This window comes from Hydra vulgaris, chromosome 06 (assembly GCF_038396675.1).
Source record: "Hydra vulgaris chromosome 06, alternate assembly HydraT2T_AEP".
Lineage (NCBI taxonomy): Eukaryota > Metazoa > Cnidaria > Hydrozoa > Anthoathecata > Hydridae > Hydra > Hydra vulgaris.
This window is the reverse complement of record NC_088925.1, coordinates 11,511,639-11,528,336: the sequence shown is the minus strand read 5'-3', so window position 1 is coordinate 11,528,336 and position 16,698 is coordinate 11,511,639. Positions and strand designations below refer to the sequence as shown.

Genomic DNA, 16,698 nt, shown 5'->3' with positions numbered 1-16,698 from the left:
CCAGACAACTTGATTCCTTTTGGAAGAAAGCTACCAAATCGAACAGGGTTTGTCCAGTTTCTGCAACTCTTATTAGAAAAAGCATTACAACCACTTTTTATTCTTCTGAAGATATAAATGATGGCCTTAAAGAAAGTCTGGCAAATCACATGAAACATAAAAAAGAAACAGCCACTAGAAATTACAATCTTATTAAGACCATGAAAAATGCAGCCGAATTAACAAACAAAATTGAAAAAAATTTTTTGAGTCCAAACGAATGTAAAAACCAAATGAATAAATGTGCTGAAAACCTTTCTTCTTATCAAGATTTTAGTATTATTGTTAACAAGCCAACAGCTAGTACGAGTACAATAAGACGAGGATGGACCCCAAATGAAATTGCAGAAATCTTGCATCTTTTCAAGGATCATAATTTTCAAAGTTGCTATATTCCGTATATTCGTGAAAAAATTAAAGACAATCCGATTCTTCAATTAAGGAATCCAAAATCCATCTACGATAAACTATTGTCGTTAACAAAATCAATAAATGCAGATGTCTCCAGGGTTGATGATGAAATTTGTGAAAATCGGGAAATGAATCATAGCGATAAACGTATTTTAATGGTTATTTTCAAGAAAGAAATTAGTCGATGTTTACCAATTATAGAAAGCTTAGTCAGACAAAAATTAGAAAGTACTGATCAAGGTCAGGTTGTTAGAAAAATATGGAATGAATAAAATTATTAATAAAATTAGATACAAAAAAAACATATTAAAAAACTTTTACTGAGGATGTATATATATATGTCTTACTGATAATAATATATTTTTGAAATAGATTTTGTTTACTGATTTCCTTTATGTTTTGAGCTTTTTTACTGATGACCAATGAAAATAAAAAATGCAATCTGTATATTAGTTTTTAATTACAAGTATTTGACAAAATAACTTTACTTCCAAGAATAGTAAAAAAAAAAATTTGTAGTTATCCGTTTGATTTTTAATATAAAATACCTAATGATCATTTTGTATGTTTACTATAAAAAATACATAAAATATACTACATAGGGTTGATTGTCTAGTCGTCACCTCAATCGCTGTAACAATGTGTCTTTATTTTTAAAGTTATTTTCCACTTAAAAAAGTGAACAGAGTTTTTTTTTTCTGATTTGATTTCGGAACTTTTAAGCAACTCATTTTTGCTCTGCATGTTTCTTAGTAACCAAGTAAACAACTAAACACATGTCAAGGACTCTTTTACCCTATGGGTTGATTATATTAAAATAAAGACTATTTTTTTAAAAATAAAACTATTTTTTATTTTTCTGAATATTTTAACAAAACAAATTGATTTTAAATTAGCTAATACAATTTTTGTTGTTATTACCTTTAAAATATAATACTTCAATCATTTTTGTTGGTGTTACTGCCTATACATTGTAATATTTCAACCATTCGATTGTCTATTTTGTTAATTGTTTTAAATAGTTTATAATTAGTTTCTTAATTCAAAAATGGCGATCTACCTTACCTTTGACAGGTTAATAAATATGACTAGCAGTTTTGAAATTTAAGGTAAATTAAAACACATAATTGAAAAAAGAGCGCAGAAAGTTTTTGCCTCAGGTTTCGACTACGATTAAGCATTGTGAGTAGATTTCTAAACAGAATTAAGGAACTGCGAGAAAAAGATGTAGTATTATATTAATCTTTGTTTCTCTTTACGATTCTGGAACTAAGAACCGCTTGCATATTATTTTGCACATTGGCAGTGACAGAGCGGCGTTTCTCCATTCTAAATTGAGAAAGTGTTACATTAGATTTGTCAAATTTTAATGAAAGTTAGTAGTCTAGCATTGGTTATTATCAGAAATAAGGTAGCCAAAAAATTAGACTTGGAGAAACTCTTTGACCAGTTTGAATCTTTTATAACAAGAAAAAATGAATAAAAATATTATTTTACTTTTATAGTGTGTGAATTAGTTGTGTTACCATTTTTTATATTTTCATTTTTATTGTGCACTTTTTGTTATTCCCTTTTTGTTATTCCTATTTGTTCTTTTATTTTTATATCTTATTCCATGCTACGCTTTTGTGTATAGAGGTTTTTTGAACATGATCACTTATATTCACATTTTTTGAATTGCAGAAAAATTGCTATAAGGATGACACAATTCTATAAAGCTTATCCTGTGCCATTGCGGCACATTACTAGAAAACTCTAGAATATCTAAAATCAGTGAAAAAAAAAAGAATATGGGTGATTTACGGATCCGTCCAGTCAAATTGACTAGAGATGCGATACTAAGGGCAGATTGCGGATGATGATGTTTAGAGAAAATCAGATAGATATCTAGATAAGTAGTATGACTTTTATAAGTGGCGAAATAATAATTTAAAACTCAGAAGAGGAAAAACAAAACAAAGAAAACATCATTTTCATTCTCTCAAAATGAGTTCAAATCTCTCTACTTCTGCAAATGATGGTTGTTTGCATGGCTAAAAGACTATCAGAAAAAAAATTTGGTCAAGGAGAATAAAAAAATATGTATTAAAGACACTCATCATTATATGAATCCAGGATCGTTCATATGTAGCAAATCTATCTGAAATCTGCCGAGTGAGACATTAATAAAGAACCCTACAACATTTATAATCAGTGAAATAATAATAGAAAAACATTTCATACTTGAATATGTAAAATATTAACTTTTTATCCAAAGTATGCTTTTTTAAAGTTAGATATATTTATTTATTTCTCATAAAGTTCTCATAAAATTTTTGTAAAAATAGAAATGCTGCATTTTAGTAGCATTTCTAATTCCGACGGAATGATGAATATGCTCCTATTATAGAAGCTCAAACAAAAATAATCCCTTTTTTTCGAATAAATTTCAAATACTGCGTGTAACATTACTGTAGCTACATAAAAGTCAATATTTCTTATAACTTTTTGGGTAACTTTGAAAATAAAGCATATAAAAAAAAAAAATTTTAAATGGTTAGATTTGCTACAAAATAGTAGCAAATCTAAAATTTTCAAAATGATAATGAGAGCTTAAACGTATATAACAAAGATGAATCACAAAAATAATTTCAAAATTTTGTTGAATCTTCAATCTTTTCTATAAAAAAGTTAAACTATAACATTGCTACCTAACATTTAGCCAGAAAAACGACTAAAATGTGAATTATGGCCAGTTTTAAAAAAGTACTTTTTTTTCAAACCAAAGTTTTGTGAAATGCGCAAAATCTACGACTATTTTATATTAACAGTTTGATTGATTCTCAAATCATTTCTTTTTTCTTTATTTCTTAAAATTTAGGATATTTGTATAGATGAAGGCAGGTAAATGATGTGCAAATGTAAACTACCAATGGATACTGATATGAATCACTTCCCTTCACTGTAATTCTCTGTGACTTGATAATTTTTTATCGCACAAATAGAAATGTTACATAAAAAAAATAAAATGCGGAAATATTGTGTCATGAATTAATTTTAACGCTTAAATTATAGCCAAGACAAAAGTTGACATGATAATAAGTATAAAAATACTTACTTAAATTATTTTTCCGCAAAAATGTCTAAATTTCATTAACCGATAAAGTATGTAGCAAATCTATCGTGTAATAGGTCTAATGATGATGATGATGATGATGATGATGATGATGATGATGATGATGATGATGATGATGATGATGATGATGATGATGATGATGATGATGATGATGATGATGATGATGATGATGATGATAATGATAATGGTAATGATGATTATGATGATCATGTTGATCATGTTGATCATAATGATGTTTAAATATGTATATATATACAAAATATAACATAAATTTTGAATAACTCTTGGATGTATAAATGTTTATGCAGCCCCAGTCACAAACCCAGCCCCGGCTATATTTTATCAAACCTGGCCCCAGCCTCAGTCAAATATCAACCCCTTTCATTTACTATTTAGGTTACTTTACTTATTCAAGTTATCAAGCCATTTTTTTTGGAATACTTGTTTGATTTAGTTTAGATTAGGTTAAGTTTTTTTCATTATTTTTTAATCATTATCTTGCTACTCTTTTTACTTTTTAATGACTCTTTTTACTTTTTAATAACTTAACTAGTGGTTGCCTGTGCTTTTTTAACGATACACTTGTTGAAAAATTTTTTTTTTTAAATAACACAAATGTAAAACTACCTATGTCTATCAAGTATTGGAGATGCAGCATTTCTATCATTAGAGGTTAACCTACATTTACGTTTTGGAACAGGAGGAGGAATATCTGATCGTATAGGTATCGTTGATTTAATCTGGGAAACTTTATTAGCATTGTAACTTTTTTCATCACATGAATCAATTCTTTCATAAATTGCATCTTTATCATCTTTTGGTGAAACTTTTATTTTAATTTCACTTTGCCTTTTTAAGCCACTGACCTAAAATTGATAATGGATACTAATATTATTATTATTATATTAATATATTTATATATATATATATATATATATATATATATATATATATATATATATATATATATATATATATATATATATACATATATATATACACACATGTACATGTACATGTATATGTATATATATAATATATATATATATATATATATGTATACATGTACATGTACATGTACATGTATATGTATATATATAATATATATATATATATATATATATATATATATATATATATATATATATATATATATGTATATGTATATATACAGGGTGTTAGCCAGCCTGATGGGACCGCATATAACGCGGTTTCCCACTTGGTTTAAAATTCCCAAAGGTTCTTAAGATCATGGTAAAAAAAAAAAAAATTAAATCAGTTTCAGATTTAAAGTGTTGCGCTAGATTAAAAAACGCAATTAGTACGCACGACAAGGAAATGAATTAAGTTAATGAATTAAGAATTAAGATCAATTTTTTAATGTGAAAAAACGTGTCGTCATTAACAAGCAAGATCATTCATTCAAAAGTTGAAAAAAAATTATCTTTAATTTTTAATTGAGGTCAGTTATTCTCCAGTTAAAATTGTTCAATACATTTAATAAATTATTTCATTAATTTATTTTTGTTATTCAAAAAATCTTTATTTACATTCTTGCTGTTTATCTTTTTTAAATTAGGAAAGTTACAAATAAAATTTGCATAATAATAAATATTATAATTTAACATAAGTTAATAACGTTTTTATATTAAAAGATTTATTAATAATTTCGGTAAAATAAGTTAGCTGGTAAAGTAAACCGAAAATAACAACAAAAAAATCAAAAATAAAACATGCAATGAAACGTATTATATATTTTATATTTGCATAAAACATTAACGAAGATAATTAAATAATATTATAATATTATTAATTATTAACAATATTTACAATAATTACAAAAATAATTTTTTTTTAAATTTACAAATACAAAATTTACGTAGATATTTAATGTATATCTGTAAATTTAAAAAAAAAAAAATAATTTGTTTTTGTATTTAAATATATTTTTTTACTTAAATACCTAATTTACTAGATATTTAAATATGCCGATTAAATTTAGTTGATGCCCTCATTTTAAAATACTATAGCATCTGTATGATATTTTATTGACTACGACATATTTCCGTTAAATGATCAGGTCTGTGAATCATAAAAAGACGAAAAAAATAAAATGATAAATTTTGCGTTATCATAAAATATAAATGTTTGAAGCGAAAAAACCCAGACCGTAGATTTTTTTTTTTTTTAAAATCCCTATCACTTGTCCAAATTCGAATAAGATTTTAAACAAATACGATTTTTAGGTAAAATGAACATCATAGATTAAAAATTTGATCTGTTCCGATCGCTTATTGGCGCTTGTTCTTGATTGCAAGCTCTTTTTTGGTCGGAATTCTTGTATTTTTTGTAAAAATTGATAGAAATATTGTATTTTGACAACTATATAAAGCTAATATAGGTCAGAAACGATTAGAACTAGGATCTATAGAAAATTAAGGCACTTTTTCAAAAGATTTTTAACTAAATTTTGTTAACGCCGATGAGCGAAAGTGATCTAAAGACTCCGAAATGTTATTCTTTAAATTCATTATTATGGGTAGTAAAAAGGATTAGAAAATTATATAAAAAAAAGAAAAGTTTCTTGAAATATTAAAAAAACCGGAAGCGAAAAAAAATATAACATCTAAAGCTTTTGTTTGGACATAATACGCTTATAAAATCATGCTAATTTCAAATAAATAAGTTCGAATAATTTGTAAATCGCCTTAACTACACCGAGTATTTAAATTAAAGTAGCATTATATTTGACGGAAATTGGCAAGCCAACCAAGTTTTTCAATTAAAAGTTATAAAAATTTCGGAAACTTTAATTTAACTTTCATTTAAAAGCTATCGATTTAAATAAGTTTTTTAACTTTTGAATGTATCTATGATAAAAATTGTAATATAAAATATGATGAACAATAATACGATTACCTATGTAAGAAAGCTAAGAAAATTTTTTTAAGTATTTTAAAATTTTTAGTTTTTAAATGCTAAAGTATTTAAAAACTGAAACATTCAAAATCTTTCCATATAATTAGGGTTGCCAACGTCTGGATTTTACGAAAATTAAAATTTTACGGATTTTAAAAACCTGTATAATTTTTTTTTAGCGTTTTCCTTCGTAAAAGCCGTAAAATTCTGGCATTTCTACATATAACATATAGTGTTTTTTATCGACTGTCGTTAATTAAAAAGTTTTTTAGCAAGTTAAAAAGATACAAGGGGATCTTGGAAATCGTCAAAAATGTTTTGTTAAAAATTAAATACTATTTAGCATTTTTTTTACATTTATAATTTAAAAATGAAAATAAAAATAACAGAAGACAATATATGTAACTAATCGTTTAAACCTTTTACAACAGTATTTAAAAGCAATGTACGCAATTAAAATAGATCAAAGTTTCAATAAATAAATTTATTATTTCATTCATTAAAAAAATTGCAAACAATTGTCTTTTGATCTTGTTTTCTCTCTACAATATTAAACAAAGGAGATAAGCGATTTAAAAATGAAAACTGACGAAGATTGCTCAAAATGAAACAAGTTGAATAATTAGAATTAAACATTTAAAAAATATAAAAATATTCCTGAAAAATAAAATAGAAAAATATTCCTATGAATAACCCAGCAAAAATATAAAATTTTTATTCAAACTTAATTGTTTCTAAAAAATTGTATCTACTTTTTTAAATGTCAGAATGTAATGACCTTTTTTTTTTTTTTTGGCGGCACCTAAATTCCCAATTTCGCTAAAACGCTGTATCAATTTTTTTCCTGGCTAACACCCTGATATATATATATATATATATATATATATATATATATATATATATATATATATATATATATATATATATATATATATATATAGAGAGAGAGAGAGAGAGAGTATTGGACAAAACATTTGCAACCAACATCGAACAATGCTAAAAAGTGTTCCTAATTTTACATGTCTTAAAAATGAAACGAACTATACTACCACAGCAAACAGTTCAGGAGTCTGGAGTCATAGCATGCCATGACATGAGCAATCAGCTGACAGGTGACAGCACACAGGCAGAATTTCGTTGACAAGTGCCATTTTGCAGCAGACAAAACAAGTGCAACTTTTTTGGTTTGTTTCATTTTCTTAAGTCTGGTCCGTGTCAACATCACGGAAGTTTTTTAATAATTAAAGGAAGTATCCAAAAGTTTCCAGAAACATGCAGGAGCTTCCAGAAGTTTTCAGAAGAAGCATCTGGAAGCATCCAGTAGCATCCAGAAGTATCCAGAAACATTCAGAAGCACCTAGACGCATCCAGAAGCTTCAAGAAGCATCGAAAAGAAGCATCTAGAATCATCCAGAACAGGTTCACACAGGTTCATTTTACAAAATAAGAGACATGTAAATTGACATGTAATTCAGTAAGTATATGGAAGTCAATCAGTCAGTATTATCAAGGCAGTTTATCGAAGTGAGTTTTATCAAAGTGTTTTATCGAAGAACATCAATACAAGAAGTGAAATACAACAAGTGTTTCATTACATCAATACAGTCCACATCCAACCAAGACGTTGTGTTCCACAGAGCATTATTGTATCATCACAAGGTAAATGTAACACGGTAAGCCTTGAGAAGCGTGATTATTTATTTTTATTATTTTTATGACTTCAAGTGAAAAATGGCTCCCGACAGTCTTGGATTGGAACTAAGAAAGAAAACTATTGGCAATTACGTAAGTGGAATGTCACAAAAAAGTATTTGTGATAAATATCGCGTGAAAAAATGGACCGTATCAAGACTATGTTCCAAATATCGTTCTACGGGGAAATTGGCAGCAGATAACAAAGGTGGAAGACTGCGTTCCACCACTTCTAGAGAGGATTCTATGATCGTCAGATCCGTCAAGAAGGATCCCTGGATATCATCAGTCGAGATACAAAAGCAATTAGAGCTGCCTGTATCGGACCGAACAATAAGACAATGTGCTGTTGAAGCCAGATTGTTTTCTTGACGCCCTGCAAAGAAACCGCTGATTTCATTAAAAAACCAGAAGAAAAGACTCCTGTTTGCAACATCTCATATTGACTGGAATGTGCAGAAATGGCGAACTATCCTGTTCAGTGACGAATCGAAGTTCAACATCATTGGGAGCGATGGCATTTGCTGTGCACGTCGACCGGCCGGAAAACGCCCCGATCCACGTCACCGCCACAAGACCGTAAAGCATGGTCGAGGCAATGTAATGGTCTGGGGGTGTTTTTCTGCTAACGGTCTAGGTCCAATACATGTAAACGATAGAATAATAGACCGTTTCATATATAAAAATATCCTGAACGATGTTATGTTACCTCATGCTGAATGGAATATGCCAATAAAATGGGTTTTTCAGCAAGACAACGATCCGAAACACACTGCAAATGTATTCAAGCAGTGGTTTCAAGACAACCACCTATCGGTGATGGATTAGCCGCCTCAATCTCCGGATCTCAACCCTATAAGGACCTGTAGGAGATCGTCAACCGCAGAATTAATCGTGAAGGTGTTCGTAATAAGGATCAACTGTTTGAACAAATCCAAAAGGCCTGTGCAGCGATTCCACAAAGTTTCATTGATCACCTGATCAAATCTATGCCTCGAAGATGCAAGGCTGTGATCGACAACAAAGGATTCGCCACAAAATATTGATAGCGAAATACAGCTTGGTCAACATTTTGTCGAGTTGCACTTGTTTTGTCCAGAAGGAAATCTTTTTTTAATACTTTTGATTAATTGATTAATTTTCGTGTACAAATAATGAACTTTGTGATGAATAAAGCTTGAAGAACTTTGTCTCTAAACAGTTACATAGTTATTTCTCTAAATTGAAAAAATGCAGCACTTTTATATAAAGAAACTAAATTAGCATTATTTGGTTGCACTCATTTTGTCCGATACTGTATGTATGTATGTATGTATATATATATATATATATATATATATATATATATATATATATATATATATATATATATATATATATATATATATATATATATATATATATATATATATATATATATATATAAGGGTGCTGCAGACTATAAGAGTGAAATTTTTTTTTTTTAATTTTAAATGGCATAACCTTTATTATTTTTTTCATTTGACTCCGAAAACTTCGAATAATGATAACCCATTGACTAGATATCAAAGTTTAAGTTGAAAAGTTATTATGGAGCTGAAGGAATATTGTGGAGTTCATTATTTATATTCAGTAAATAAAACACATTTATAATATTTATCATGTATTTATAGTAAAAGACAAGCTAATCATTAAATTTACTGCTCTGAGTGTCAATAGCTTTATTTTAGTTTATTGGAACGAATCATCATTTGACCATAAAGAAGGGCTCTTCTTAAGAAAAGTGTTATCAATTTTGAGTCAATTAAACAGGAACTTGCTTTTGACAGAGAGAAAGTCATCAATGTTTTTTTCTGAAATAAAAACAGTAGGAATGGTTATCAATCGTATGGTAAACTATAGATGAAAATTGAAGCATAATTTACATATAAGAATTTGTGGCCAAAAAAGTAGGCCCCAAAGTTCTTCTTTGGATGCAATGTAATGTTTATTGTCGGCTGATGGGTTTTCTTTAGCTAAGTAAGCAACCATTTTTACTTCAGTTTCATATGACATCATTTTTAAATAAAGACAAAATAGACTTCATCTATCAAATACCATAAATTTTCCAAAACTTGTGTAAAGCTGCTTTGGAAATGCTTTCATCTATTGCTTTTACGGATGTCAAGATAAACAGACAAACATCCAACAGTGCTGCCTTATCCTTGTTTGAAATTCTGAATTTAAAGCTTAATGATATTTTTTAGCGAATGACTCTTGCAATCCACCGAGCTTGGTACATACCACCTGAAGATCGAATCTTATATTTCTTTTTTGTATCTCCACCAAGAAATAATTTTGAAAGCTCAATTAATTTATCTCTAGCTATATCTTTAGTTAATTCCAACTGAACTCTAGCAGTTTATTTCTGAAACATTTAATCAGGATGTTTGTTGTGCCGTAAAAACCGACTACAAGTTTGCGGACAACCAGCAAACATCGATGATTACTACGTGGCATTATTGTTGATGTATTTTTATATATAGTGTGTACGTATATTTTTTGGGGAATATATAAAAGAAAGATATATATATGACTGATATGAATCTCTAGTGTTTGTGTACTATTTAACGATATAACAATGACACTATGAGTAGGCTTCGTATGATGTCCGAATTGACGCTAGACAATCCAGATAATGCTGAAGCCTGGATTAGAGTCTTTTCAGCCTCTGCTCGATCAAAAAAGTTGAAAGACACGATAAATGGTGAACACGAGGTGACAGATTTATTTTTTATCCAAAGCAGGAATTGACACAATAAAAAAGATTTCACTCATGGTTTATCCAGAAGAGTTAGAAAAAATAATGTTTATTGACATTAAAGTTGCTATTATGTCCCATTTAAGACCTCAGAAGCAACTAATAATTGCTGAAAGAGTTAGGTTCTTAGCCATAAAACAACAAAGTAATGAAAACGTTGTATCATACGCACAAAGATTACGGGAAGCAGCACGTTTTTGTAACTTTGAGAAATTAGGAAGAGATGGACAAAGCACAGAAGATGATCTGATTCAAATGAGACTAATTGATGGACTTCAATCTTCTGACCAAAGAGTTAAAGCTCTGGAAATGCTACAGAATGGAGAATCACCTAAATTAGGAGCATGTGTAGACTTCATAAGACAGATTGAAAAAAATATATTCATTTAATATGCACAACAGTATTGAGGATATGGAAACCCCGTCAGTTAACTATATGGACAAAAATAAAGAAAAACCATATAAATGCAAATACTGTGGGCTTCAACACCTACCACGAAAATGTCCAGCATTTGGAAAAAATTGCAATAAATGTGGGAAGTTGAACCACTTTAAAAATGTTTGTAAATCTATTATCAAATACAAAAAAAAAGTAGATGAAGTAGAGACCGATGGGCAAGTGTTTATTCTATTAACATGAGCAACTCAAACTCAGTAACTAATGCTAAAATAAATGATTGCACAATAAAAATGCAAGTTGACACTGGAAGTCAGGTCACTATTATACCAAGAAACTTTTAGGAGTTAATGTCTAAACCTAAATTGCAAAAATGTTACCTTCGTCTCATATAATTTGATAGCACAATCATTAAAGTTTTAGGGGAATTTGAGGCAACATTAGAAACCAAAACTAAAATAAATATTGTACGTATTATTGTTGCAGATTGTACAAAGAATCACGGTTTGATTGGGATGGACACATTAAAAACAAATGCAACTAATATAGTTAAAAGTGTAGAACCTGTTGTTAGTGGACGCTTAGTAAATTATAAAGCAAATATTATAATAAAAAATGGTATGTAACCAAGTTATTTTGTATCTCGACCTCTTCCAATTCATATACAACCATTAGTAATAGAGAATGGTCACCCTGTTCTTTTTCTTTCACGATCTTTGTCTGATGCAGAAACAAGATATTCTAACATAGAGAGAGAAGCAGTGGCCATAGTGTGGTCCACACACAAAGCTAGACATTTTCTGATTGGTAGAAGATTTAAGCTTATATCAGACCACAGACCTTTGGAGTTCATATTTGATTGTAACAAAGAACTTCCGAAAGTGACTTCGGCAAGAATTTTAGGGTGGGCTTTGAAAATGATGGCCTTTGACTATGACATTAGCTATAAAAAAAGAGAGAGCATTCCTCATGCAGATGCATTGTCACGATTGTCTTTTCTTTTGCAAGATGAAGAGGATATTCAAGAGACTTTTTTACATTTAGTTGAGTCAGAAATTGTAAACCTTGAACAGATTAGGAATGAAACAGAAAATGATAGACTATTGATGGACATTAAAAACAGAATTAATAAAAATAATTGGAGCAGGTGCAATATGGCAGAAAGACCTTATAAATCGAACAAGCATAAACCAACTATTGAGAAAGGAATTCTTTGTAATGGTGACCTTATTATACCTCCAAAGACATTAAGAAGGAGATTTATTCAATCAGTTTATGATGACATACATTGTGGAATTAGGAATTATGTGATGTAGATAAAAATTAGAAGCATGGTGGCATGATCATTGTCAAGATGTAGAAGAATATGTAAAAAATTGTGAAAAATGCACTGAGATAAAAAAAAAAAAAAACAATACATACATGGCCTTATGAAAATAAACCTTGGTGTAGAGTTCATATGGACCATGCCTTTGTAAAGAATGTTGAATTATTTTTGATTTTAGTGGATGCCTTCTCTGGATGGTCTGAAGTTATAAAAGTTAGTAATTGGGAAGCTCTCACAATTAAGACAGCACTACAAAGCGTTTTTTCTAGAAATGGTGTTCCTGAAGTTTTGGTATCAGATAATGCTGCAGAATTTCATAATACTGCTCTATGCCAATGGCTAAAGAAAATAGGATGTCTACCATATAAGACCCCATCATATCACCCACAATCTAATGGGTTAGCTGAAAGAATGGTGTTTCTCTAGTGTTTGTGTATTATTTAACGATATAACAATGTTTGTACAGACTTGTACTTTTTTGGTATCAACATTATTCCAGTTTTCTTTTTGAAGAATGGAACGTCTGGGTTATTTTACATAGTTGAGTATAATTCTGGGAGGGATTCTAGTTTTTTCATAAAATATAGAATGATGGAATTTCTGCTTTCATTAACATTCAATTTAACTTTTGTTTTTAATTGAATTCACCTCCTTAAGACCGAGAAGGATATATAGATGAGGAGGCTACTTAATTGTGGTTATAACCTCTCTCAACTCTACAACTCCTAAAGATGAACCTTGACGAACAAGGCCGCTGCGTGGAGAAACAAGTTGAGTGCAGTACTACCAGGGACATGGTGGAGATCAAGCCTCTTGCTTATGAAGTGAGCGCTCTAATACTATACTACTACCTCAGCGCGATAGTGATGTAGTGGTAGAGCGCTCACTCTTCCACTTTTTTTTTCTTTTTGTTTAACATTCTCACTTTGAGAATGTTAAACAAAAAGTACTGCAAGAACTTGATGGTTAGAGTCTTTTTTGATTATAAGTAGTAGGTTCTAGAACATTTTCATTAATTCGGTTCTGGCATTGGACGCCAAAAAAATACAATACATATAAATGTTGCTTTGATATTCAAAAACACATTTTAAATTACTGTCATTCAATTAAATTTAAATTCAAACATATTTAAACATAGTTCAAACAATATAATCACACAAAAATTAAAGTATTTTATATTTCTTTGCTATTTTTTTTAACAACTTTATACATAGCATGATAGCATGTTTTTTTTGTTTTTTTTTAATGGGGCAATTGTTTTTGGGTGAATTTGAGTGACTGTTTTTTGTGAATTTTTTAAATTTTTAGAAATTAATTGAAGACTCTTTATGTACTTTTTTAAACCTAATAATTTTTAGAAATTAATTGAAGACACAATATTTCTTTAAAAGTCATTGTTATTTATAAAATTAATCATAAAATTGCATTCAAACATATTAAAAAAATAAATTATAACTTTTTTATAATATTCTTTGTTAATTAATATATAATGCTTTTTATTTATACCTTTTATTAACATTTGTAAATTATTATCAAAGCATTTAAGGTAGTATAAAAACACTTAAAAAAAAAGCTTACATAACAACGAAAAAAACTATATAACAACAAAAAAAGATGTCATATTTTTTTATTTATGACAAAAAAATGTTATATTTTCGACTATATTAACTTTATGAATTTAAAAAAATAAGTTTATTAAAACACACTAATTGTCGTCATTGTTTATAAAATTCGGAATACAAATTGTTTTTTAAAAATTAAATTCATCATTAAAAAACAAAACTTAAATATTAATAAAAGGTATTAATTTATCAATAAGATTGAGTAGCGATTATTCAACTCATATGTATTATATAATTATCAATTGTTTTAATTGATTATTTAGGAATAATAAATAAAAATACTTTTGAAATAAATAAAAGTTAATATTCTATGATAATTAATTTAATAATGCTTTAAAACTTTATTTAAAAGTGTTTGGCGTAGTGTAAAAACATTTCATTAGAAAGTTTACAACGCATAACAAAGAAAAATAACTTTGTCATGTTTTTGACTATTAAATTCATAGATTCATCAAAAAGTTTATTGAAAAAATTGCTTTTGTTGTTGCTTATAAAATTAAATGTACAAACTCTTTTAAATAATTTACACCATAAAAAATACACTGTTTAACTACATAATATCTTTTGATAATTTAAATAAAATGTCTTTTATAATATGCAATCATTAAATGCAATTCTGATTTTATAACCTTATACTTTATTTTAGCCTATTTTTGAAATATTTTCAAAAATCTAAAAAAGCTGTGGTCAAGTTGTTGCAAAAAATTAATAAATACGTAGTAAGGAACAGTGTGCGATTGCATGCTTTTCCTGTTCATGACTGCATATATGAACAGTTACAGTTAATAAGTGTTGAGATTTTTAAAAACTATAAAAGAAAGTGGTATATTTCTCATTATCAAAATATAAAGGAAACAAAAATTAAAACTAATGCATATCTTGCATTATCGAATAACATATATTTAGATATTTACTTTTTTGCAGAAAAAAGAAAAAGGTTCATTGAATAAATCAACTTGTGTTTTAATAGGTATACATTTTAAATCTTCTAATTACACAAATGATGTATTCTTTATAAAGGCAATTTTCTAGATTTAGCAAAAATTAATGGAAAATAATAGGACGCTATATATATGAGGTGCAATTGTAAGCTTAGTATTGTGCGCAGGTTCAAATTCTTTTAATGGCCTTTTTTTATTATGTTTTAGTAGACACTTAGTAGACATTAGAAAAAATCAAAGCTTTTAAATAACTAAGTTTTAAAGTAATAAAGTTTGGATTAAATAACTTAAAAACTTTGAACTTTTTTAGAATATTAATTGAAACACATTTTAAATTTAAAAAATTGACTTCTTTGTTTGCACTCCTCATAAAAACCCAACCAAAAATAAGTCAGGATTGTTCATTCAAAATTTAAAAAATAATTAACACTCCTATATATATATACATATATATATATATATATATATATATATATATATATATATATATATATATATATATATATATATATATATATATATATATATACATACATATATATATATATATATATATATATATATATATATATATATATATATATATATATATATATATATATATATATATATATATATATATATATATATACGAGTGGTTATTATACAATGGCTATTCTAGGAAAATAGTTTGGGCAGCAGTACACCCGTGCCAACACCTGCCATATGGTTATTTGCTATATGTAGACATTTTTTCTCAAAAAAACAATATTCGTCATAACAAAATAAAAATTTTTAAAAAAGTCCTCAATTACTGAATTAGGGTGGTGCCCAAATCAGCACCTTAATACAGTAGACACTGTCAAAAACAGTTTAGAATAGCCCCTGATATATATATATATATATATATATATATATATATATATATATATATATATATATATATATATATATATATATATATATATATATATATATATAAACAAATTGAAAAGAAAGAGAAAGACTGAAAAATAAAAATACCTGATTTGAATTCATTTGACCATTTTTTAACAAATTTAAAGATTCTAGTACAAAATCATTTCCTTTCCAAATAGTACCCTGACGTGATAATTCCCTTTGTTCTTTTATAAACTCTGGAGATGTAATATCAAAATCTTTAGCAGGGTTTGGTTGAAAAATGGAACCAGTTTTAACAGGAACATGAGGTGGCAATAATGGAGGAACTAAAAGTGCATCCAACCTTTCAATAAACTGTGTAATTTTTCTGACAGCATTTTCAGAAAGACTTTCATTGTACAAGATATTTTTAAGCAGTTCATGAATTTCAGGAAGTAATCCGGTATCTTCTATTAATGCAACCATAAATGGTTCGTATTTTTCACATAGCAGGAACAAAACTTGTTTAGTTTAATACTACAACTGGAACAAAAGTTAGCTTATGATCACATGTACTCCACATACCTTAAAATACAGT

At 27.8% G+C, this 16,698-nt stretch overlaps 1 protein-coding gene across 2 annotated transcripts in view; it reads right to left on the bottom strand.

Moving 5' to 3' along the window:
* LOC101238823 (uncharacterized) overlaps positions 1–16,698 on the bottom strand; it is a 73,862-nt gene that overhangs the window by 48,901 nt on the left and 8,263 nt on the right. For both annotated transcript variants that reach the window (XM_065799218.1, XM_065799219.1), the window contains exons 2-3: positions 16,245–16,685; positions 4,193–4,431 (exon numbers count right to left, since the gene is read on the bottom strand). In XM_065799218.1, coding sequence (XP_065655290.1) covers positions 4,193–4,431; positions 16,245–16,586 — 581 coding nt within the window. In that variant the 5' untranslated portion in view covers positions 16,587–16,685. The remainder of the gene's footprint in view (positions 1–4,192; positions 4,432–16,244; positions 16,686–16,698) is intronic.